Source organism: Chelonoidis abingdonii, chromosome 2, assembly GCF_003597395.2.
Source record: "Chelonoidis abingdonii isolate Lonesome George chromosome 2, CheloAbing_2.0, whole genome shotgun sequence".
Lineage (NCBI taxonomy): Eukaryota > Metazoa > Chordata > Testudines > Testudinidae > Chelonoidis > Chelonoidis abingdonii.
Genome location: NC_133770.1, coordinates 279,748,676 through 279,774,451, shown reverse-complemented (window position 1 = coordinate 279,774,451; position 25,776 = coordinate 279,748,676). Strand labels below are relative to the sequence as shown.

Sequence of the window (25,776 nt, the reverse complement as noted above, 5' to 3'; positions counted from 1 at the left end):
GTGCAGTGTCTGGCCAGGAGTTAGGGCGAGCAAGGGGGCTTGGGGTTGGGGCAGAAGATTGGGGTGTGGAGTGCTTACCTGGGGCAGCTACTGTTTGGTGTGAGGGGTGCAAGTGTGAATGAGGGAGGTTCAGGAGTCAGGGCACAGAGGGGCTGAGTATGTATGTGGGGGTGCAGGAGTCAGTGTTGGGGGCATGGATTCTGGGTATGGCGTGCTCCCAGCCCCCCATCCTGCCTCACCCCCTGCCCCAAGAGCGGGCCGGGCCAGGACCCCTTTGGAGCTTGGGCCCAGTGCTATTGTAAACCCGGTACTGTCTTGTTCCCACTATTGTCAATGACAAAAAAAATCTATGTTGAACCCCATATATGGAATGTCTCTCCGATCCATGCAGCCGGTGCATCCAACAAACTGGGTGTTCACCTACAAAAGCTCATGCTCCCATATGTGTTAGTCTATAGGGTGTCACAGGACTCTTTGCTGCACTCTCTGATCTAGTCCATATTTAGGGTGACCAGACAGCAAGTGTCAAAAATCGGGATGGGGGCAGGGGGTAATAGGAATCTATATAAGAAAAAGACCCAAAATTGGGACTGTCTCTATAAAATCTGGACATTTGGTCCCCCACCCATATTCTTCCAGGTCTGCTTCTAGTGTGATGCAAACAAGTAAGCATTTGAGTCACTGGGGATAGCGGAACTACGCTTGCTGAGCAATACATCAGCAATAAGCTACTCTATACACAGGGGGAGGGGAAGGGAGGGACAAATGACGCGGCTCGATGTCACGTGATCCTGCTGCCCGCGGCAGGAAGAAGGCAAATAAAGTAGCGCACATTGGGGGGAGTTGTACCGGCCCCTTAGGAGGCGGGACTTCCGGCGCATCCAATGCAGTGACAGCTGGGACGACGAGGGGTGGGAACGGGAACCGGAAGTAACTGTTGTTGGCCGAATTCGCACGAGCCACGTCTGGCTACGAGTCGATTCGGCGGCGCCTGGACCACACGTCCTGTTGCTCGGCGGCTGCGGCAGCTCCAGTGGGAGGCGGAGGCCGGCCGGCCCAGGCGCGATCTGGATTCCCTGATCTCGTGGTAGCTCGGTGGCCGGTGTGTCGCGAGGTTCCGGCGGCGGCTGAGCTCGGAGAGATGTCGGATCTGGGGGACTGGTTCCGGAGCATCCCTCTGATCACCCGCTACTGGTTCGCCAGCTCCATCGCGGTGCCGCTGATCGGCAAGCTAGGCCTCATCAGCCCCGTCTATCTCTTCCTATGGCCCGATGCCTTCATCAACCGCTTCCAGGTAGGGCGTGGACTCCAAGTCCCAGCATGCAGCGCGCCGCCGGAGCTGTAAGGTAGCTCGGCACGGGGCTGAGCTCCGCTTGCCGGGAATTGTAGGCGAGTCACTCTGGGGAGTGCTTTGCATGTTGGGAGGCGCAGTAGGTTGATGCTGTGCCTGCTGGGACGTGTAGTCTTTTCACGCTTGAAGGCCCCTTGTGGTGCTAGGAGCGGCAGACACGGGTTTGAATCGCAGCCCCGCTCCCTAAGTCTCCATTCTCTGGTAACAGGGCACTAGGTCCAGGTGCCCTGCCCTGGTACCCAGGACATCTGCTTGGGGAATCTCATCTTTGGGAGGGTGTGGAACGCCAAGCAGTGGCCACTGGCACTTGGGTTGGCCCCAGTGGTGGGCTGCACCTCCACTTCTAGATGACGGGGCCCAGGTTGTTGGGGTCAGTGTTCTGGCTGCTTAGGTCCCACATTGGATGATCTCTTGTATTAGGAAACAATTGCTTCAGTGCTCATTGTGTACGTATACATGATAGGAATTGTCCTCTCCCTTCCCCCGAAAAACCGGGGAAGGAGGAGAAAGAGCCTTGAAGGATGTGGATCCTATATCACCATGTTCATGGTGTGTCTAACAGAGAAGGGCTGAACACAATTCCCTCTGCAGCTTGTCCTTATTCCAAGTATCAGCCCCAAAGTGGTTACTGTGAAGTAAGAGTGCTGTATCTCTAATGCTAATAGTCCCTGCTGATTTACAGAATCTGGGATCTGAACACATCATTCCGAAATGTTGCAGACTGGAGTGTCTCACATCAACTCAGAAGCGGCAAGATTATTTCTGTGCTGACTACTGTTTGCTGCCTGGTTAAAGAGTGTTTATGATGTTGCTAGACAGGGACTTTCATAAAGCTAAAAATAGTGTGCAATATTAGCTGAATGAAATTACACTCAGAAGGTTATTGTATGAGTTTCTTGCTCAGTGTTGCCTTGCATTGGCCTAAGTAGAAAGGATTCTGGCTGGATGCCTTTAAAATTGTGTTGAACAGTTGTGAGGACTTGTCTTTTTCTCTGGATCCCTTTTGGAAGCCAACTGTGCTGTATCTGAAAACTACTTATAAAACTTTAGTAGCTTAATGGCTCATAAGAGGTAAGACATAAGATACAAGGGCTTTTGAAGTGATATCACTGAATAAAAAATTTGGTACACAGGACTCTTAAATTTGCTCGTTAATCTAAAAATGGAACATTATGATTATTCGTTAATTTTTAATTTATATAACTGCACTCACTTTTTTGGTCTGGACAGATCTGGAGGCCATTAACTGCAACATTCTACTTCCCAGTGGGCCCAGGAACTGGATTTCTCTATTTGGTGAACTTATATTTTTTGTATCAGTATTCATCACGACTAGAAACAGGTATGTTAATAATTGCAGTATGTGCATGCTGTAGGATTTAACATGAGTTAGCAAAGAGATTTAACATCTTTACAGATATACAATTCCATTCAGAATAGCTTGTGGGAATGATCAGTGACTCTGACTCAGGGAGAGCTCTGAAAGAGAAAGGTAGCCATGTGCATGACTTTATGTTCACTTAAACAATAGAAAATTGAATTTTTGAAAAAATCAATTCACCACACTTCCCTCTGTTTTCTAGAAGTGACTTTTGGGTTTCTAGTCACTTAAGACTCAGTCCTGCAGCCATTCTGTGGGACCAGTCATATGAGTAAGGATTAGGACTTTTAATTGTTGAATTTGGGGCAATAGAAGGGGACTCTACCACTTTTTTGCATGGTTACAGGGTCACTTAACATAAAGGAACCAGAAGACATAGTCCAAACTACTGAGGGAGATAGTCCATGCTGGGCAAGTCACTTAACCTCTTTGTCTGTTTCAGTTTCCCCATTTGTAAAGAGTGGTGTGTTGTGAGTCTTAGTGCTTATAAAATAATTGGAAATGATCAGATTTTAGAGCATCAGAGCAAAGCAGTAGCATTGGTATGCAGGAGGTGTGTATAGTAAACATCTTCTTTGCCAAGTGGTTGTATGCAAGCATCTTAAAGAGTAAAAAAATAAAATGCTTGGCTTCGTACTAGGCTGAACTAAATAAATCAAAGAAAGACATGCTTATGTATTTGTTTCAAAAAACAAAACAAAAAAAAAACCCAAAAGCAAAATATTTAAAATATCTATGATAACATTGTATAAAATACACATATTGCAGTTCTTGGTTGTATGTGCTCGTGTAGCTCATCCATGAACAATAAGGTCTCATTGGGAAATCTAGATATTTTATATTGCACTTATAGTACCGAATGTCAAATGAAATTTTACATTTTTAGTAATAAGCTACATCCCACTTGTAGGAAGACAGGTTAGTACTACCATGATAAGATGCAATATGAATGTTCCACAAATGTAACTTAGCAGTGATTTTTGTAGAAGTACAAAAAAGTTGACTGGTTCAGTACCCTTCCACCAACTCCTCTACCCCCTTTTAAAAAACTTGTTTGGGTGCTATTGGAACTTTCAGTGAAACATTTTCAGGTTGTTTATAACGTAAACCCGTGCTGCTATCACTCAGCGAGCACAACTCTCATTATCAGTGAGATTCAGGGAAGTAAATAGCCCTTGGGGCTAGTTTATAAATTTATAGATTCCAAGACCAGAAGGGACCACTGTGATTATCTAGTCTGACCTGCTGTGTAACACAGGCCATGGAACTTCCCCAAAATATTTTCTAGAGCATCTCTCTTAGAAAAACAGCCGACCTTCATTTCAAAATTATCAATGATGGAGAATTCAGCAAAACACTTGGTAAATTGTTCCAGTGGTTAATTACTCTCACCGTTAAAAAATTATGCCTTATTTCCAGTCCAACTCTGGCTACTTTCAGCTTCCAGTCATTGGACTGTTACACTTTCCTTTGCTTGACTGAAGAGCCTATTGTTAAATATTTGTTCCCTGTGTAGGTGCTTGTAGACTAAGCAAGTCACCCTTAGCCATCTCTTTGTTAAGAATTCATAGCCTACATCTGAAGGGCTGTGCATGGCTTTGGGCATTCACTCATGTTAAAGATGAATTTCAAAGTTCATGCTAAATTATTTTTTTTAAAAAACTGTGCAAAACTCTAGAAGAGGCAGGAAAGTACATTGTATCCCTGTGTTACTGGTTAACAACAATTACCTCCTTAAATTCCTGTGGAAACCAAGATTCTGATATCAGAGTGACTTTCATCACCACTACCAAGAATGAAAAAGGAACTAAAATAAGGGGCTGTAATGAGATGGTTCTTTCAGACCTTAGTGGTACATATGTCACTTTGTCTGGTACAGAAATCAGGAAATCTGGAGCTAATTTTTCTCAAGCATTTAAAACAACAATATATAAATGAGGTGGTGGGTTGTGTCTTTGGTGTCTTATTCTTACAAGTAAACCCCGAGATTACTACAAGTAAAAAAGGTTAGAGGAAAAAGTATCATTATGGGTTTTTTTTGTGTTTGTTTCCAGTCTGTTCATTTTGTCGTGATCAGTTTCCCTGGCATCATCAGTCACTGTCCCCTTTTGTTTGAATGGATCTCTCCTACAACAACAGTAGGGAGAAAAATGTATATAATAAAATAAAAATATGATATAAGAAAAAAGGCTCAGAGAAAGGGCGTGAAACTTTTAACTAACTTTTAAAAGATGATTAGCTTTAAAGTTGATGGTGTCCCATTTTAAGTAGGTTGAACTGCCTCAGATGTTAATAGCTACTCTTTCTAACAACCACTGTATACTTTTCTTATTTTGAAAACGTAACATAGTTGTAGGAAATTTCTAGGTACTATTGGAATTCAAAGGTTTATAAACAGAACTCTGTATTTTGTACTTCAGTTTTCATGGGCCGTGCATGTATACTGAAGTTTAACAAATCAAGTGTTCTGTTTTTTTGTTTTGTTTTTTAGAATCATTGTGGTGTTCTGTGTGTGTGACTCAATGAGATCCTCACCTGTGTTTTGATCCTATCCTGGGATCTGATAATATAGATCGACATGTATGTGAAGTTTCAAAAAGTCAATGGGACTTTTACAAATGCCAGGGTCCATGGTAGCATATCCCAGTGCAGGACTGGCACCTAAAAAAGGCCCATCTTTACAAGTAAAAAAACTAGCCATCCAGTTTTGCTTTTTGACTGCCAGATCTGCAAACTCAGCCTGGGATCTAAAGGTCAGGATGGTTTCCCTTTTATTCATCATCACTAATAACAAAGGGTCTGCTAGTCAAATTATACTGTGTGACATGTGCGGAGCCTCACTCTCCTCAAAAGCTTTGGACATGTTAGAAACTGGAACTTGATCAACAACTCAAATTCACAAAAAGAAATAGACTCCAGTTCACTCTCATTCACCTATGTTGGCTTTGCAGGGCTAACAGCAGTCTTAAAAATACCAAACACCTCACCTTCTCACTTTAGTGACTAAAATGATTAGATAGACACAGGGAGGAGATTGCTGAAGAAGTTACAGTTTTTATAGTCTGAGTAGAACCATAACTTTATGTTTGTACATAGACAGCTATTCATGTGCACTTCTTAATTAACCTCTCCCTGCCAGTAATTGATTTGTTATGAAAAACTGAGTAAACACCTGTTAAGATTTGTAGAGTCAAAATTCCACTTAGTGGTTAAGTACATATCGCACTGAAGGGTATTGGCTTTTTTAGAAATTGTCTAGATGTGCACATCATTTATGCAATACTCTGAGGCCTGGGCTACACTAGCAGGGGGGGTTCAAACTAAGATATAACAACTTCAGCTATGCTATTTGCGTAGCTGAAGTCAAAGTATCTTACTTCAACTTACCTGGCTATCCTCACGGCGGTGAGTCGTCGACGGGGGAGCCGCAGCAGTCTCTGCTTACTCCTCCTGCCTAGGTGGAGTACAGGCGTCGATTTGGGGATTGATTCATTGCATGTAGATGACATGCGATAAATCGATCCCCGATGGATCGAACGCTACCTGCCGATCCGGCGGGTAGTATAGACCTATCCTGAGTGTCTTAAGTCTTTCAGTGTGTAAATTTGTTTGATTTTATATCATAGGACACTGTTTTATGGTTTCTTTAAGGTTTTTTTGTTGTTGTTTGGCTTAATTTACTTAAAAACAACACAAAAGCCCTATGGTTTAGATAACTGCCAGGCTCTAATTTTTAAGCTTCTTGAAAGCAAGAAAGCCAAAGGAAAGTAGGGCAGAAAACTTGCATGTTCACTTGCCATATTATGTCCTTTGGTACATACTGTGTGCTGTCATATCCATTTATGCCCCAGCATCGAATCCTATCTCTGTTTGTGTCCCTTCCTACCAACGCTCCCAGAAGGAAGCTTGTATGTCGGGGAATGGAGCAGGGAAGCTCATTTGCAGTAAAAAATAACTGGCTTTTTTACAGTCTGTGGTGTCAAAAAACCAAACGAACCCTGACACAATTCTGTAACTGATGCAGTCTCCCCTCATCCTCTGTGCCTGTTCTTTGAAACATCAAGGCAAGATAGCACCATCCAGCTGTACCAGCTCAGTCAGCTTTCAATTTAGGGAAGGAGGAGGAAGGTTTTACTTTTTTAGAAAGGCAGAGTGTAAACTTACAATTTGTGTACAAACAAGTAAAAAAGGAATAATAATGGGTTTTTAAAAGTAATTTGGAGTATTTGGGGATTTGCTCACAAAATGATCAGATTCTTTTAAATGATCACATGTTGAAAATGCCACTTTCTCAAATGTTGCAATTCTGATACACTCAAACACAAGAGGATTGCATTTGGCACCATGTGTTTCCACTGATCAAGAACTGAGGTAGTTCTTGGGAATATAGTGTGATCTGAAATCTTGACAATCTGGGGGAGGGATAGCTCAGTGGTTTGAGCATTGGCCTGCTAAACCCAGGGTTGAGAGTTCAATCCTTGAGGGGGGTCACTTAGCAATCTGAGGTTAAAATCAGTATTTGGTCCTGCTAGTGAAGGCAGGGGGCTGGACTCAATGACCTTTCAAGGTCCCTTCCAGTTCTAGGATATAGGTATATCTGCAGTTACTAAAAAAATCCCAAAAAACTGTTTTGCTAACTGCTTTATTTGTTTATAGGTGCTTTTGATGGAAGGCCAGCGGATTATATGTTCATGCTTCTGTTTAACTGGATTTGCATCGTTGTATCCTTCTGTTCATCAAGTTCTTGGCACATTTTGCTTCTTGTGTTTATGCCTAATATAAGGCAGTTTCATAAACAAGTTTTTATTAGCTAAAAGCACTTAAATATAATAGTTTTCCATAGACATTAAAAGATGGCTCCTACCCTTCAGGGCAAGCCAATGGGATTCGTTTTGAGGGAAAACACTATAATTTTGCTAGGTCAAAGTTCCGGTTTGTCTGACAACTTTGGAGACTGTGGTTTTGTTTACACACGAACATCAGAGCAGTACAGGCTTTCCCAGAGTTCACTGATAGCGTGCCTCTCTGCTGCTTTAGCAATTGCACTGGTATATTTTAATGGCCTCCCTGGCACTACTTCTTCACTCTACCCCACGTTGTTCTTCTAAAATTGAATTAATCTCCTTTCCTGTTAGTCTCTCTTCCTGCAATCCTTTATCCTTGTGTGGTCACTTATGACAGCACTGTACCCAGAGAAAGAACAGAAGATGTGACTTTATCACAAATTCTGGTTATGGTCAGGAGACTTACTATGTAGAAATGCGACCTTCTTAATCAATGGACGTGCTCCCTGTTTTTCTTATATCTGCTGACATCAGTGTATAGAGAGAATCTTTACTGCTATTAGCCCCACAGAGCCAACAGAGCAACTGGAAGATGAGCTGGATTCTGCTACACTACCAACAAAACTGTTAGCTGAATTCTGACTATAGAACAGGGGCAGGCAAACGTTTTGGCCCGAGGGCTACAGTGAGGTTGCAAAACTGTATGGAGGGCCGGGTAGGGAAAGCTCTGCCTCAGCAAACAGCCTGGCCCCCGCCACCTATCCGACCCCTCCCACTTACTGCCCCCCTCAGAACCTCTAACTTATCCAACCCCCCCTGCTCCTTGTACCCTAACCACCCTCTCCCAGGACCCCACGCCTTATCCAACCCCCTCTGCTCCCAGTCCCCTGACTGCTCTGGCCCCTATCCACACCCTTGCCCCTTGAAGGGCCCCTGGGACACCACGCCTATCCATCCACCCTCTCCCCTGACCCCTATCCACACCCCCAACCCCTGACAGGCCCCCCCTGGGACTCCCACGCTTATCCAATCCCACCCTCCATCCCATGACCGCTTCCCAGAACCTCTGCCCCATCCAATCACCCCCTGTCCTCGACGGCCCCCCGGGACTCCCAGCCCCTTATCCAACCCCCCGGCAGAGCAGTATGTCTGGCCGCCGCGCTGCCCAGCCAGAGGTAGACACACTGCATTTTTTCTTGATAACTTTTTAACCAAACTGAAGGACAAGTGTATGACAAAGTTTTGGTCCTTTTAAACATGCTTTTTGAAAAGGACGGCCAGCTCCAGCTGGCTTAATCTCAGCACAAAACAAAGGATTGAATGGCCATGAAAAGTGAGCGTGGTCTCTCAGGTCTAGGTGGGATCACTTCATGTCATAATTGAGTCCCATTGGCAGGGCAATGTGAGAAAACTTGGAATGAATCTGTTCTGTGGATGCTTAGAGGAGTTCTTTTGCCAGGGCTGTCGATCTTTCACTTTTCAGGAGCGCTAAGTTTACTTTTAAAAGTAAAATTAAAAGCTAAATCAGTTTAAAAGTCACCTTGGTCTATCACTTATTTTTATTGTATTTTCCTTAATAGTCTAATGAAAGATAACCGGCTTGGTGATGGACATGCAGGTAAGCATGATACAATTTTCCAAGGAAGCTTTATAATATTACATTCATTTCTAGGCAGAGTATTTTTTTAATGTGACTTAAGTGTATGTAAGTTACACATCAGTATTTTGGAAAACCACTGACTTCTCTTGCTGGAGCAATCTTAGAAGAGCAATAAATGCTGTTAATCTTTTTGCTGTAAACTAGAGATAATTAACTCATTGAGGCACAGCAGGCATGGGTGCGTTGTGGAACTCAGTTGCACAACTAAGACATAAAGGGGTGAAACTCTGGCTCTCTTGAAGTCAATGGGAGTTTTGCCATTGACCTCAAAAGAGCCAGGATTTCATCCATGGACTTTATTTCCCCTGCTGATGGATTAATGTTACGGCCATTTACTGTTTTACCCTTTGAGCTGAAAAACAGTTTTTGGGTTAGAGTTCACTAGTGAGACTCCTCAGAAGGAATCCCATTTTAGGTGAATTCACATTACAAATGCTCTAATCATCTAAAAAGCAAAATGTAAGGGTATATGAAGTGGTGCATGTTTCTATGACAGAGACCACTCAGGGTTCATTTCAGAAATGTAAAGTGGGAGAATATCGCAGGAATGATTAAAATAGTTCTTAATAAGAGAGTCATGGATCAGGTCAGTTGGCTTAAAGCAGGGGTCCCCAGCGCGGTGCATCTAAATGTGTCCGCGTCCTGGCCGGCGGTGGAGCATCCGCCGGAATGCCACCGAATTTCTGTGGTGTTTCGGCGGCGACGCCTCTCGATGACCTCACCTTTCCTTCCTCACTTCCTCCCCTGCTATGGCATTTCTAGTGGCTTGCATAAAACCTTGCTGATAATTCCTGAGACATATCACCCCGCTATCCCCAGAGATAAATCATGATTGTGCATCTAAAGTCTGAAACAAATGTACATCAGCTTTTTAAAGTCTTCTAAGAAATGGGAAGTCTGTAATATTTCTGGCAGACACATAAGTTGAAGTACATTACCAATGAGGTTACAGCCCCAGCAAGGAGTGAGACCAGTTTTCCACTGTAAAACAGAATGACTCGTTGGTTCAGTTGCTCACCACTACCCTTGTGAACTTGTTACGTCATGGGCCTTTATATGCCGAAAAGGCCTGCAGTGTTGTTGTTAGAGGATCTGCGCTGATATATCATGCTAACAAAGTATAGCCCTCTGTTTGTGTTCCTCAGAGGTTTTAGATGGTTGGAATAATTTTTGCTTTGTTTCTTTGTATTGCAGTTGCTGATGATTCCCCTGATCATGTCAGTGCTTTATGTCTGGGCCCAGCTGAACAGAGACATGATTGTATCATTTTGGTTTGGGACAAGATTTAAGGTACAGCATACAGGTTGTTGGCACAGTTCTCTTCGGAGATTTCCCCCCAAAGTCTAAAAGAGTTTCATGCTACCATTGGCAGGGGCTAGATGAAGTTCCTTCTGGAGTCAGTCACTTCTGGGTCAGCCACAAGCTGTCAACAAACAGTAGATCCTCTCTCCAGAGAGAGGTTTTCCTGCCTTCCTAGACCTCCTGACCCTCTTCTAGGGGGAGAGTTCAGTCCCCACTGTGTCTCATATAGCGTTAGCTGTTGCAGTATAAAACTACTATAGGTGCCCCCAAAATAGAAATCAACTTGTTTGAAAAACTGACACCAAAATAAAAATACTTTCTGGCCAGCAATAGCTTGAATAAAAGCCCCCTTTCTGCAATAAACAATTTCCTTCATCAGTCAGAGTTTTCACTACTGCTCAGTAAACTGTTCATATTTTGAATAATTTCCTCTTCTACAACCCAGATTCTTTTTGTATGAGCCTGCAGTGAAGTTCCATCTTAGCTTTTTATTTCTTTTTTTCTGATGGTTTTCTGTTACTCTGGGAACGACTGGGATACCACAGATTTTGTATATTAGGACTTCCCTTCAGACTTAAACCTGCAGTGGAAGACTGAGTATGAAGGAGATATTTGTTTAAACACTGATAGCTTTTATTAGGGCTGTCGATATAATCGCAGTTAACTCACCTGATAATTGTGATTAATTTTTTGAGTTAAATTGTAGTTTTAATCTCACTGTTAAACAATAGAATACCAATTGAAATTTATTAAATATTTTGGATGTTTTTCTATATTTTCAAATAATTTATTTCTATTACAACACAGAATACAAAGTGTACAGTGCTCATTTTATATTATTTATTACAAATATTTGCACTGTAAAAATGATAAACCAAAGAAACAGTATTTTTCAGTTCACCTCGTACAGGTACCGTAGTGCAATCTCTTTATTGTGAAAGTGCAACTTACAAGTGTAGATTTTTGTTATTGTTACATAACTGCTCTCAAAAACAAAACAATGCAAAACTTTAGAGCCTACAAGTCCATTCAGGCCTACTTCTCATTTAGCCAATTGCTAAGACAAACAAGTTTGTTTACATTTACAGGAGATAATGCTGCCCTTTTCTTATCTACAATGTTACCAGAAAGTGAGAACAGGCTATGGGACTTCCATAGCCAGCATTGCAAGGTATCTACATGCCAGATATGCTAAACATTCGTATGCCCCTTCATTCCAGAGGACATGCTTCCATGCTGATGATGCTCATTAAAAAAAAATGTTAATTACATTTGTGATTGAACTCTTAGGTGGAGAATTGTATGTCCCCTGTTCTGTTTTACCCGCATTCTGCCATATATTTCATGTTATAGCAGTCTTGGATGATGACTCCGCACATCTTCATTTTAAGAACATTTTCGCTAGAAATTTGACGAAACTCAAAGAAAGTACTAATGTGAGATTTCTAAAGATAGCTACAGCACTCGACCCAAAGTTTAAGAATCTGAAGTCCCTTCCAAAATCTGAGAGGGATGAGGTGTAGAGCATGCTTACAGAAGTCTTAAAAGAGCAACACTCCAATGTGGAAACTACAGAACCTGAACCACCAAAAAAGAAAAACAACCTTCTACTTGTAGCATCTGACTCAGATAATGAAAATGAACATGTGTCGGTCCGCTCTGCTTTGGATCGCTATTGAGCAGAACATGTCATCAGTATAGACGCATATCCTCTGGAGTGGTGGTTGAAGCATGAAGAGACATATGAATCTTTAGTGCATCTGGCATGTAAATATCTTGCAACGCCAGATACACCAGTGCCTTGCGAGCAACTGTTCTCACTTTCAGGTAACACTGTGAATAAGAAGCAGGCAGCATTATCTCCTGCAAATGTAAACAAACTTGTTTGTCTGAGCGATTGGCTGAACAAGAAATAGGACTCAGTGGACTTGTAGGCTCTAAAGTTTTACATTGTTTTGTTTTTGTATGCAGTTTTTTTTTGTACATAATTCTACATTTGTAAGTTCAACTTTCGTAAGGATTGCACTATAGTATTTGTATTAGATGAATTGACAAATACTATTTCTTTTCTCTACAGTGCAAATATTTGTAATAAAAAATAAAGTAAGCACCGTACACTTTGTGTTATAATTGAAATCAATATATCTGAAAATGTGGAAAACAGCCAAAATATTTAAATAAATGGTATTCTTTCATTATTCAACAGTATGAATAATTGCACGATTAACTTTTTTTTAATCACTTGACAGCCCTAGTTTTTATATAAATGTAAAACATTATAAAATGCTTAGACTTAAGTTAACAAGCAACACATTTTAAATTACCAGAATTTGTCTAGTAACTATGTTTAAAAGATGCAGTGATTACACTGATGGAAGATGCAAAGGAATTTGTGCAGCCTTGTACTCTCCTTCGGTGTTCATGACTTCTCTGTTTTGTTTGTTTGTTTTTTTGGTAGGCTTGTTATTTACCGTGGGTTATTTTGGGATTCAACTACATCATTGGAGGATCGTAAGTATTCATTATGCTTGTTTACATGAGCTATAAATGTTTTCTTTGATCACTTAGAGTTGAACATCATGCCCACTAAGGGGATGTTTGGAAGCAATAACATCAAAATAAGGGGGCTTCAAGCCAACTGATACAAAAATACAATAATCAAGCCATAAAATAAATGTGACGCCAAAATCTTGTCGAAAACATGGGAAAATAGGAATGCGGTCTCTTATTAACCTAATCCTTCAGTGTACAGATAGTCTTGGAAAGGAAAACTTCAGCCATCAGGATTTGCAGCTATTGCTCTTCCTAAAAACCCAGGCTTAAGTAATGCCTCTGATGGAGTAGTTACGTCCTACTCCCTTCCTCCTGTTAACTCTTCTCCTGTTGCCTTTTCCCCTAAGCCTGTCCCCTCCCCTCCCCCCCCAGTGCATTTAATGATGAGGGGGAAAAATAGAGAAACAGCAACAACCCTTCTCTCTCTACCCCCCTTCCCTGAACTAATGTGACACTTTCCTACCATCCCTTTGAGTATGTTGCAGTCTGCTTCTATTTTGTTGTTCTTTTGTCTGTTTAGACCAGTGTTTCTCAAACTTTTGTACTGGTGTCCCCTTTCACACAGCAAGCTTCTGAGTGAAACTCCCCCTTTTTAAATTAAAAACACTTTTTAATATATTTAACACCCCGATAAATGCTGGAGGCAAAGTGGGGTTTAGGGTGGAGGCTGACCACTCGCGACCCCCCCCATGTAATAACCTCGTGACCTCCTGAGGGATCCCAACCCCCAGTTTTGAGAACACCTGGTTTAGACTGTAAGGTCTTTGGGGCAGGGATTGTCCAATGGTGCCCTAATCTTTTGGTGGCCCTGTAATACTAATAATAATGTTATGTGGTCTACTAATTAGAGAAGTGGATAAGGAGTCAGGATTTTTTGTGGTAAGATTCTGGTTCTACCTCTTGTTTGACTCATCCGTCACTTCAGGAAACTGCTGCTTGCTAGATACTTGCTGTTTCTACACATGGAAGAAAATACTCCCAAGTCCAATGGGACTCAATACTCCAAGGCCAGCTGCTGAATTGGGGCCTAACACAAGTTTCATACAGCAGAGGGCAGGCTGTCCAGTGGAAATAGCAATAATTTTTCAGGAGCTGTGGACCACTGTTCTAGCCATCGATAGCTATAAAGTCTGTTTGCCAGTGTGAGTGTTAACGGGATTGTGTTGTTCACGGCTGGCTGGAGAAGGCCTGGAAGGAGGGTTTTGGAATGGCTTGCTGAAGTCTTGATGCTAATAGTGCATTTGACCAAAGAGGTAGCCCGCAATAAGCTGGAAAATGTGTTATTGGGGTGGGGAGTAAAAGGGAAGATGAGGCTTTAATGCCTGTGACAACTTTAGTGGGTACAGAAAAAGTAGCTGAAAGGTTTCATGAAATCAACAAGTTCTGAAATTGAAATCTATCTCCTTGCCTTGCAGCATCATCAATGAGCTGATAGGAAATCTGGTTGGACACCTATACTTCTTCTTAATGTTTAAATATCCAATGGACTTGGGAGGAAGGAATTTCCTAACCACACCTCAGTTTCTGTAAGTTTTTTTTTTTTTTTTTTTTTTTTTAAACAAGTAATTTTTTTGGCATAATCTTCTAGGTAGTACATAATTGTGGACTGAAAAGCCCATATGGGAAATACCTTCCTAAGACGGTCAGTCGGTGATTGGCTTATGTTCTTTTCTAGGCCAAGGAAATTTAGTGAGTGTAGTGATGGCAATAAAGAGACATCCCTGGAAGTAGTACAAAGGCAGTATTGATCTATCTTGATTATAGAGTTGTCTTTATTTTACTTTCTAATTGGGTTTTTCTCTGTCCTGTTAATCACGTTTTATCCATTTTCTTTCACCATTCCTCTAGCTAAAAGGCAAATAAACCTACAGTAGCTACATTACAGAGCCCAGTTCTAGATCACATTTGGTATTGTTGGGTATAAACTGCAAATTGGTATTACTACTGCATTTCATATGTCAGGCATATGAGTAAAATAACTGTAGTTCTGGGATTCAACAATCTGTTAGTGGATCTAACTTTGAAAATGCTAGTCAGATAAAAGTCCAGGATCACTGCTCCAGAATCCCTTGTCTTAATGCCTCAGATTCTGGGCGGCGCATGCTTTTCTCCTGCCATGCTCTTGCTGATGACTTTACCTTGACCCCTCTTTAAAACCTGAGTTGTCAATTGTTAAATGAGGTACGGGATTGAATTACATTCATGTAACACTGTACAGCGTCCAACAGCATGGTGGGAGGCTCAGCCTTAAACTTCAACTGTCTCTGCTGTTTCAGACCCTCCTGCAAAGTCTAATTTTTCCACAAAGATTAGAAGACAAAATGTTGCTTAAAATGTCTTTCCAAGTAATAACTGTCCTGAAACTACCATCAGTGTAGTTGATTTCTATATAATTCCCTGTCTTTTGGTTCCAGTTATATGCATTTAATTTTTCTCAATATATTAAGAACCATAAGAACAGTCATACTGGGTCAGACCAGTAGGAACAGTACAGTATTCTGACATGAACCAAAGCACAGCAGACTACTTCCAAAGAGGCACCAATTCTGTTTTTTTGTATTGTGTGCACTGTAGAAACGTTCTGCAAATAGGACATGGTGATAATAAGACTTCTGGCATCAAAGTTCTTTAACTTTATGATGATCTTTTGCAAAAATAGTATTGTAGAATTAGGACTTGTCAGTTTTCTGTGGCTCAGATTTCAATGGCCAGATTCAGCCATTTATGCCAGAGCTGAATTTGACTCTAGACCTGTAGGACATTTGAATTTATTCAAGAGTTTTGTGCCAGAGAGGAAGAATGGTCTAGTGGTTAGGGTGCCAGCTTGAGATTTGGGAGACCTGGGTTTGATTCCCTGATCTGCCTTAGGCAAATCATGACTCTCTACCTTTAATTCCCCACCTATAAAATAGGAATCCCTACCTCACAAGGATGTTGAGGAAAAATCCCCTGAAAGATTGGGAGGTGCTCAGATACTGTGGTAAAGGGGGCCATATAGGTGTCTAAGAGAATTTTCTGTACACCTCTTGTCTCAGTCACGGTATAAGGCCATATAAGCTTATGAGGTTTTTTTAGGTGGACTATAAATACCTATTTTATAGCGTGTGAGACTTAATATTTGTAAAGCAAATTATGTGCTGGTTCCTGTATAAATATAAAGCCATATTTTTATAATTTTTAGCAACTAAAATGAGCTTTGACTCAAGCCTATGATGCTTTAAAGAACAATTGTACTATATTCAGCTCTTGGTCGTTTTCTCCACTCTTCTGCTTCCCCCACCCCATGTGTGTTTCAGATACCGCTGGCTGCCAAACAGGAGAGGAGGGGTATCAGGATTTGGTGTTCCACCCGCTAGTGTGCGAAGGGCTGCAGAAGATCAACAGGGTGGTGGAAGACACAACTGGGGCCAAGGTTTTCGGTTAGGTGACCAGTGAAAAATTGCTGCTTTTGGCAAACAGTTGCTGCACATAGGAATAATCCTTCCTGGTGCAGAGCTTGCTTAAGAACTGAGTTCTCTCTAGTGGTTTTGGAGTTGACCCATAAAGAATTTTTCAGGCACAAGACAAAATTAAGAACTCTTGGGGGGAAAAAAATGTAGATTTTACCCCAGGTTAGAAAGTAGTGCTCAGTTCAATACTGCCATTAAAAAAGCCACCTTAGTATTGTCCATCTGTCACAGTGTATCCATTCCACCTCTCTCCTCTCTGATGGAAGATGCTGATGGGTTTTGTCTGTGTTCCTCTTCCTCTGATATGTGAAGAGTTAAGAATCCAGTCTTTGGCCAAAGGATGGCTCAAAGTAATGTCTTCATCTGTACATCTAAAAGGCTGATTCATCAATATATGTGCTTGGATTCTAGTCTTCAATAACTTTACTTCTTAGATGGCAGTAACTGGTGTGCATTGGTAAAGCAAGACTAAAAGTTTTAGAAGCTTCCTTTCATTTATCAAACTGTATTTCAGGAAAGCAGTTTTATTTTCTTTTGCCATGCAACACTGATGAAGAGATGCTACCCTAAGCACTGCAGCAAGAGAGGGGAAAGGATAAGGACAACAGATAGCTTTCTTTTCAATTTCTTATGGCCATTACCAATATTCATGGATATCTTAATCTCTCAGAACCCTCGGTGTAGTGTACACGGTTTGGTGTGTTTAAACCAAGGTTACGGCTCTCGCTTACTATCCTGAATCTGAAAAAGGTTGGCTTCCGGGTTCATATTTTAGTTGCAAAATTAAATAGAACAAATCTTACTTTACAAGTAGAAAATGTCACATATTTTGGGTGTTCGTGTGAAGGGTACTGACTGCAGATTTATGTTTGTATTAATAAGATGAGACTACTGCATTCTCTTTGAAAGCTTTAAGAAATTAAATAATCAGAACTGGAAATAAACTTAGTCCAGGTTACAAGATGCAATAGAATTGATGGTTTTTCTGAGGCCTTTCTCATTCTCAAACAAGAAGTTATATAAAGCTGTTAATCAGTTCCTCGTTTTGCAATTACTCAGTTTTTCTCTTATTGTGGGATGGGGGTGGGCAGATGATTGAAATTCATCTACAGTCTTCTCCTAATATAATCATGAGGCAGTGGGTTCTAGTGAGTTGAGTACGCGGCTAGGAGCCAGGTAGTTCTAATCCTGGCTCTTTCCACTGATTCACCATGTGGCCTTGAACAAGTTACTTAGCCTCCTCATCTCCATTTTCCCCATCTGTAAAATGGGACTGGTACTTATCACACAGGCTCAATTAATTTTATATAGTGCTGTGAAAATGAGAAGCGCCATGAAAGTGCTAAATATTATTATTACTGTTGTTTTTCTTCTGGCGGTAAACTTGTGGGTTTCTGAATACTGCCACTCACCCTGAGCCTGGGAGAAAATAAGCAAATTGGATTTGATCCTTTTATCTGTGACTGGCTTCAGAAGGATGCATTTTCTTTTAACACACCATAGTTGTGGTGGTCTTCTGGCTCATGGATGAATGCAGGGAACTAGTGATCATGTTATGCGTTCATGGCTGTGCAGGTATATAGAGGTTCAGAACTCACTTAGCCCTTCTAGTTTCAGTAATCAAGTTTTAAAGATGCTCTTGCCTTATCTTATTTATATTTTAATGATGGTAAATGGAAAGACTCCACTGGTGTAAATGCTACTGTACCTATTACCATTAGTAATGCTGACTTGTGACAGTCCAGGAGCCTTCATGCATATAGCAGTCATGTTGCAGCTGGTCTCCAATTAGTCATGTGTATGTCACTGTCTCATTTTAGAAGCAGAATCTAAGTGTTAAGCACAGTGACAGTTTAAGTGATTGTCACATAGATTATGATTTACATGTATTCTGGTTAAAATTCATCTCTGTGCTGAGGGATAGCAAAAGGGCTTAAGTGTTAGGGTTGTCCCTCTGCAGAGAGGAGAATTTCACTTTCGAGTGCACACTACATGAATAATGCCTTCCACGACTCTACAAGTCAAATGTGTTTGCAAGAAAAAGAGAAGCTTTTGACATGAGATTCTTGATTTAAACACTTTCCAAAGACCAAGATGACTGGTCTTGCCAATTTGGAACCCTGAACTAATCTTAAATTCACTTTGAATACTCTGCATTTCCCATTTGATGACCTACAGCTGTACCTGTGTGTTCTTGAATCTACACGGACAATGGCAGATTCTCTTGTTATAAGGAGGCACTCATTCTTTTGTACAGAGAATTTCCCTTTTTGTAACTAATTTTTGTTGGCAAAATTTAAATTAAAGTTTTAATCTCTGAAGTTGTCTGTTTCTGCTAAATCACTCTTAATCTTTCCATAAGATTTTGATTGATCTCTCAAGAGCCTCTAACAACCACTCTGTTTCGTGCCATCTCTCCTCCTTAATCAAAATCCTCATGAGAATGATCCACTTTCTGGATCTCGTCCTCGTCACTGAAACTGCTCTTACCAAAGTCACCAGCAGCCTAGTGTCCTCTTCTTTGTCTTCATTCTGCCTGTCTAGAGTTTTCTATAGTATCTGTCCCCACTGTCTTTGACAGTCTGCTGCATCCCTCTCTTCTCCTTGTGCTTGTCATTTTGTGGTTCTCTTTTTATCCTTCTCAGTCCTTCCTCCTCCTGAAATTTCCCCAAGAACATACCCTGGAAGCCCCTCTTATCACTCAAGCCTCCTCCTTGGGTGACTTTAGTGAAGCCTGTAGATTTAGCTCTGACCCTTATATTGATAACTCCCAAGCCTACTTCATGTCCTTACATCATCTCTCCAGGTAAGTGTCTTGTCTCTTCTGTATCCTCTTTTGGGTGTCCGAATTCATTGTTTAAAACTGTGCCCCAGCTGCTACCCTCTCGCTGATGAGTGACTAGTCTGTCAGACTCCTCTTGTTCCTTATTTATTGAGTTAGAACCAAGGCCTCAGTTGAGATCACAGCCATATTGTGCAAGGAGCTGTGCAAACACATTGTGTGCTCGTTGGGCCAGACACAGTCTCCTACTATAAAACAGGCAAGCGGGGAAACAGACGCACAAGTTAGTGGAAGAGCCATTCCTGTACCTTATTTGGTGGATGTCTTTTTCCCCCTTAACATCCAAGCTGTCATTTATTCCAGAATTATTTTGCTCTATATCTTTTTTACTAGCTGTCTTTTGCCCTCATGTCCTGTTGCTAAATAAGGTGGTTTTGATCTGTTAGAAATGATTGGGAAAACCTTGACAAACAAGATGGAAGTTTTGGGAAAAACGTAATCCCATTTTTTGAGCAGGTCCAATGACACCCTTCTCTGTGGCCCTCATGTTCTTTCTCCTCCCACCCCTCTGTTCATAATGCTGCTAGTTAGACTATATTAATTTTCCACTACTCTGTCACTTCTTTTTAGTCAAGCTCCTCATCCTCCAGGCTCTTTGCCTATGTCTCTGTGTACAGTGTAATCTATAAATGGTATTCTCATTGTGAAGCATCTGCTGAGAAACTGGCCTGGTCATGCTTCATATTGTTACTACCTAATCATTATAGTAATGCAAATTTGTAGCTCTTGTGGGTGATATTTTTACCTTCCAGCTGAGCTCTCCCTCTGCATTGCAGGCTGACAAGAAGCTTGCTACATGGTAATACCGTTGAGAAGTTACTTCATTTTGTTACGGGATGAGGGGAGAAGAAAATGAAGGAGATTGGCCTAACAGATCTCCAGAGATCTGTATTAATTTCCAGCTTCTAGACTTCCTGTGTGACCTTCAGCAAATAACTTAATCTCACTGTACCTCCATGCCTCATCTGTAAAATGGAGATAATACAGTTTTTTTTTTTCCCTCCAACTCTTAGTCTTGTGTAATCATAGTGTAGGGCAGGGACTGTCCCTTGCTATGTATTTATACAGTGCACAATATATTAGAGTCCTAATCTCAGTTGAGGCCCTTTACTCACTACTGTCATACCAGAATAAATAGCTTTGTTTATCTGATGATGATGATCAACCTTTTCCCATTGTCATAGATGTAACTAGGCTTGGAAGGATTAGGTTTTTAATAGGTAAATGTTAATTTAACCTTCATCATGCCTGCTGCCCCCATGAAAAATTATTTCTGTAGATAATTAAAATGTACAGGGACAAAGTAAGAAAAATGCTACTTGAGAACTTTTTTGTTCCATTTAAGGATACAGATGTATATTTTGACCTATGATATTGCCAGTTTGTGTTTAACGATTATAGAACTTTAACTTTTTGCAACTGAATGTTAATGTCCTGAAATAACTGACTTCCCTCCTCATGATTTCCCACAGCTGTAACAGTAATGCTTAACATCCTTTTTTTGTGCAACTGTGGAAATTTAAATTAATCATTCCCCTCCATTTTTATTTAACATCTATTATCCACTGAAATAATAAAAAAAACCAATTGAATTCTGCCAAGTCTAGATGTAGATACTAGCATAAACTTGCAATTCAAACTACAGTGTTCTTTTAAAATTAAGCTGTTTGCATATGAAGCAGAAGTACTAATATGTCTAAAAGATGAAAATGTGTGTGTGTGTGTTTGTTTTTTGCTTTTTTTACTAGGTTGAAAAAACAGAAACTCATGTTGGCCGTTGTTACTTTAGACGCATTAAGAGGATTTTTTCATTAATTCAGGAAGTTTTGCTAAACGTACAATAGTGGCTGATCCCTATATCTTTTGCAGAATGAACACCTCTAAACAGGGTTAGAGGGAAAAAAAAAAAAGCACAACTGTAAAGTCACAGTAGTGTAGAGACACAATGGGCAGGATATTCACAGTAGCTTGATTATTCAACATCTCTTCATTAATAAGATTTTTGCCTGGTTTTCCAAAGTGGTAACAAGGGAACCTGACTGCAAGGTTCTAATTTTGAACAACTAACTTCTGGACACTTAGGGCCTGATTTTTCAGAGATGCAAAGAACCCACAGTTTCAGTTGACTAAAGCTCTGGGTGATTTGCTCTTGTGTTAGAGCAACACTATTTCCCTTCAATTTCAAGTAACTTAATTATATGGTTATGAAGTTTAAACCATTTAAAAATTAGTTTAAACATTTTTTTTAAAAAGTCCCCTTTCAAAATATAAAAGCCCCTCAGTTTCAAACAGGAAAGGTTTACATTGATAAAGTATCAGTGGAACAAGCAATCTTGTCCAACCACCAGGAGGGGATCAGTGTTTTCAAAGAATACAAAGAACTATGTTTCATGAGTAGCTTTGACTGGGTTTTGAGAAGAGACCGCGTATTGCTGATGGTTTTGTTCTTTGATAGATCATAAACTGATTTTAAAGGTGCATGTTTCACTAGGACAGTAATGCCTTAGAGATAGCTATATTTACTTTCTATACCTAAATATAAGAAATGTCAGTCCTCTTCTCCATCTTAATCCCAAAAGGGGGGACAGGGGTGTCATCTATTTTGTTTGTATTTTAATTGGAATAAGGTGGCAGATGCCCCCTTCCACTGTATCAGGTCACTACTCACTGGCGCAGCACCTCCTGCTGGTTGTCTGGGAATTAGTTCTTTTCCAGCCTCAGAGCACCCTCTGCTGGCCAGTGTCTCACCTGCCTCAGGCCCCCATGTCTCTCCTGGACCTTGGTGCTCTTCACCTCAAGGTTCTGCTCCCAGCAGTCCCCTCACACTCTGGGTCTCCCCTCCCAGGGGAACCCCCAACCTTCTGTCCCCACCTTGCCTCAGTGGCTACTGCCAGTCATCATCTAGCCCCTGTTCACTGGGGCAGACAGCACTCTGTAATGGGCACTCATCACTGGCAAGGGGGTTGGACCTGCTGCCTTTATCTATCACCGGGTTGCACTTCTGCAGTCCCAATACCGCCTTAGACCTTAACCAGGCCTGAGCCTGGGGAGTTGCCAGGATGGAGCACCCCAACTCCCCTTGCCTCTGCCTCTGCTCCTGCTCCCAGGCAGCCAGGCCCTTCTCTCTCCACAATTAGCTTCTGGCCCCCAGCCCTCTTTTCAGGGCTAGCTGGGCCTTGATTGAGCTGACCACCTGTGGTTAGCTGCTCTCATTGCTTATCCCAGCTGCAGCCTCTCCAGGGCTGTTTTAACCCCTGTTCTGCAGGAGTGGGGCAGTTGTCCCACTACAGGCCCAAAGTTGGTAACTGTATCAAACTATTCTCTGCTTTTCAAAACTGATTTTGTTCACTCAGTCTGCAGTGCCTGCACTTATTGCTGTTATTGACTTCAGCAGTTGTGAAAAGAAAATAGAATCAGCATTGCTTTGGGGTTGGCCTCCTCATTCATTTCAGACCATGACCTAGATTTGAATTAGCTAACAACCAAATGATGTTTCAGCCTTTTATTTCTTCTCAGAAGCTTGTATACCCTTGTTAACCTTTCTTAAATGTTGACTTCTAGTCCCAACTTCCCCAGTCTTCAAAATGTAGTTAGATACAATTAGAATTTTATGTCTGATGGGAATGAAGTGTATAGAGCAAAGATAGTGTGGTATTAAGGGACCTGAACCTTCCCAAATCCTCTAGCAGCCGTTAGCATAACAGTTTTGTTGGCTCTGGCTGTGCTAACATGAAAAACAGTGGTTTAGCTGGGGGTGAAATCTTGCAGGAGAGCCATTCTCATGAGAGCCTGGAGACCCACCTGCAAGATGGCAAGAATTGTGTACGAGCAACTGACATTGTGTGGTGTCCAATAGTTTCTGCTGAAATCAGGTAAAAAGAGCTATTGACCTGACAGTGCAGTCAAAGCTGAATCTCAAATCTAATCCTAGTTTACTTTGAAGCTCAGTCCAAGCTAAAATCAAATCTAAACACTGCTTCTGCTCCCCATGCGTGTTTCTAGGGACAGATTGCACCCTCGGTAGTGCTGGCTTTGGTTTCTGCCAGAGTATCCCATGTTGTGTTTCCCAGGTGCCAGCAACTCCCCCTGGAGCTGGGTCATAAGCCACCTGCAAACCTTGTTCTGCCAGAGGTTGGCTCAGCCTCAGTGTGGGTGGGGCTGGCCTGGGAAGGGACGCACTGCTTCAGCACCTCTGCCAGGCAACCTTTTCTAGTTGGGTTCTGTCTGTGAAGCCCTGAGCAGATTTTAAAGCTGCCCTTCTCTGGCTTAGGACATGTTTTCCAGTACAGTTATCCCTTTAGGTACTGGGGAGTACAAGTTACATCCCCTTGTGCCTGTAGAGATAAAGTTGACTCATGATATAAAAGGGATAAAAATTGTTCCCATGTGGGGGCTTAGGGGCAAATAGAAGGATCACTCAAGCAGCAAGAATCTGCAATGCAAGCAATCGCTGTCCCAGTGAGAGGTTCCCAATGTGATCTGGTGCAGTCTAGGACACCAGAACTGAGTTTGTATGTAGCAATAAGGAGTGTGTCACCGCTGGTCTGTAGACAATGGATTTAAGAGAAGTTGGCCATGTCTCTGAGAGAGGGACGTAGCTGTTTTGCTGCTGGCCCTCCAGCCTCACAGCTGCACCTCCTTCTGATGGGGCCAACATTCCATTGAAATCCCAATGACACCATGATGTCACTGGCCCAGGGGGCAGCACTGGAGCTGCAGTTTGCTCCAGGAACCCAGCATATTAGATAGCAATTAACACACAATCTTGTAAGCAAGGCTGTTCCTCTGCACCAATCTCAGACATAGGATGAATTCACCTCTCCTTTTTTAAGACAGAAGAGTGAGAATGCATGGCTTCCTTTACACCTCCTCAGCCTTCCTCTCTGTACCCCAAAAGTGTTAGAATTCCCTCCCAATGCCTGATCATTATTAGTATTAGAATACTGCTTAGAGCCCCAGCAGGGAAGAGCTCGTCACTCATTCCATGCACAAACTGATCTTGGATTACAGAGCACAAGGCAACAGCCTCCTGAACCAACGAGTCAACCCACTTTGATCCCTGGCTACACTGCAATAGTGGGCTGTTCTTAGGCTTTGAGGGTGTGTAAAAAAAAAAAAAAAAAAAATGGAACTGAATTGAAACTGGTTAGAGCTATAGCTACACCAAGGTGGATATAAAGGCAAAGAGGTGCAATGGCTGGATGTATTATGCTCGGATAGGGCAGGAGATGGTATAATACCGCCACAGCCCCAGCAGAAGCATATTTGCTGGCAGCCCCCAATATAGCTGTGGAAAAGATGCAACTTGTACTCCTTTAGTGCATCATCCTTCCAACAAAAGCCTGGTTCTTGGAGATGGGGAGTTGCAGGACTATGGCCATGCCCCTCTCAGCCGAGGCACATCCCCTTGTGGCACGTTGAGCAGAGCTAGTCAGAGGAACTGAGATGGAAGTTTTCTGTTGGAGATGGTACTTCTGTCAAAATCAAAATGGTCTGTGGAATCTTGTCAGTTTTGCCAAAGTCTTGTCTTGGAGTTAAAAAAGACAAAAGGGAAAAAAATTCTGACCATGTTGAAATGTCCCATTTGGACAGTTTAGGGATGGAAATATTTTTATTTTTCCTTTTACTGTCTCATTTTGAGCTTTTTGGTGTGGTATTACATATGATGATTTAAAATAAAAAATGTCAGTCATAACAAAACATTTTTGCAACTGAAATATTTTGGTTTTTGTCAACATAAAATGTTTTGATTGATCCCAAACAATCCTCTCCCCCCCCCATACCCCTCTCCCCAAATTCTGCTTTATTGGGGATTTATAAATGTTTGGGTTTTGTTCCTATCTGGAAAGAAAACAAAACAAATTTTGAAAGCTCAGAATCCTTCACACTACGGAATATCTGTTCCCCACAAGCTCTTCTGTTAAGTACTGCTGGCAGGTTTAAATCTTCTACTCTCCCTTTGTGCTTAGGGAGGTGGGAAGATGTAGGAGTGTGGTCTCCAGTGAGCAGAAGGTGCTGCCTATTGGGGAAGGAGTGCCTCACAGCCTCTCCCGTGCACGGGGGGGGCAGTGGCAATGTGGCCTTTCTGAAGTAAACTAATTATAATGAAGTGGTTTTGCTCAAACTCTTCCCCAAAAATTGCCTCTCTGGGCTGAGACCTAGCCTGGATCAATTCAGCCCAAATGGAATTTGTTTCAGCAAGATAGGAATAGCTGGTGTGAAATGGAAATTGCTACATTGTGCACTGCCTAGGTCTGTTCTCTATGGCTGTCACTGGGGCTTTTGTGCCTTGGAAAGAAACAAAGGAGACGGCAATGACTGCGGTCCACCAACTCCTCCCCTACAAAATCAGGACATTCATCATGGGGGTCATGCACAGCTGATGCTAATATATAGAATTCAAAATCCTAGTTCTATTCAACGAGGCCTGAATTGAATAAGGCTATATCAGACA

General features: G+C 41.8%; 1 protein-coding gene across 1 annotated transcript; it reads left to right on the top strand.

Moving 5' to 3' along the window:
• The first annotated feature begins 898 nt into the window (after window positions 1–898).
• On the top strand, window positions 899–18,801 carry DERL1 (derlin 1). Its single transcript, XM_032803483.2, has 8 exons — window positions 899–1,294; window positions 2,582–2,693; window positions 7,389–7,453; window positions 9,108–9,134; window positions 10,371–10,466; window positions 12,937–12,989; window positions 14,447–14,557; window positions 16,328–18,801. The coding sequence occupies exons 1-8, from the start codon at window positions 1,142–1,144 to the stop codon at window positions 16,464–16,466; spliced, it is 756 nt and encodes a 251-aa protein (XP_032659374.1). The 5' UTR covers window positions 899–1,141; the 3' UTR covers window positions 16,467–18,801.
• The last annotated feature ends 6,975 nt before the right edge of the window (window positions 18,802–25,776 follow it).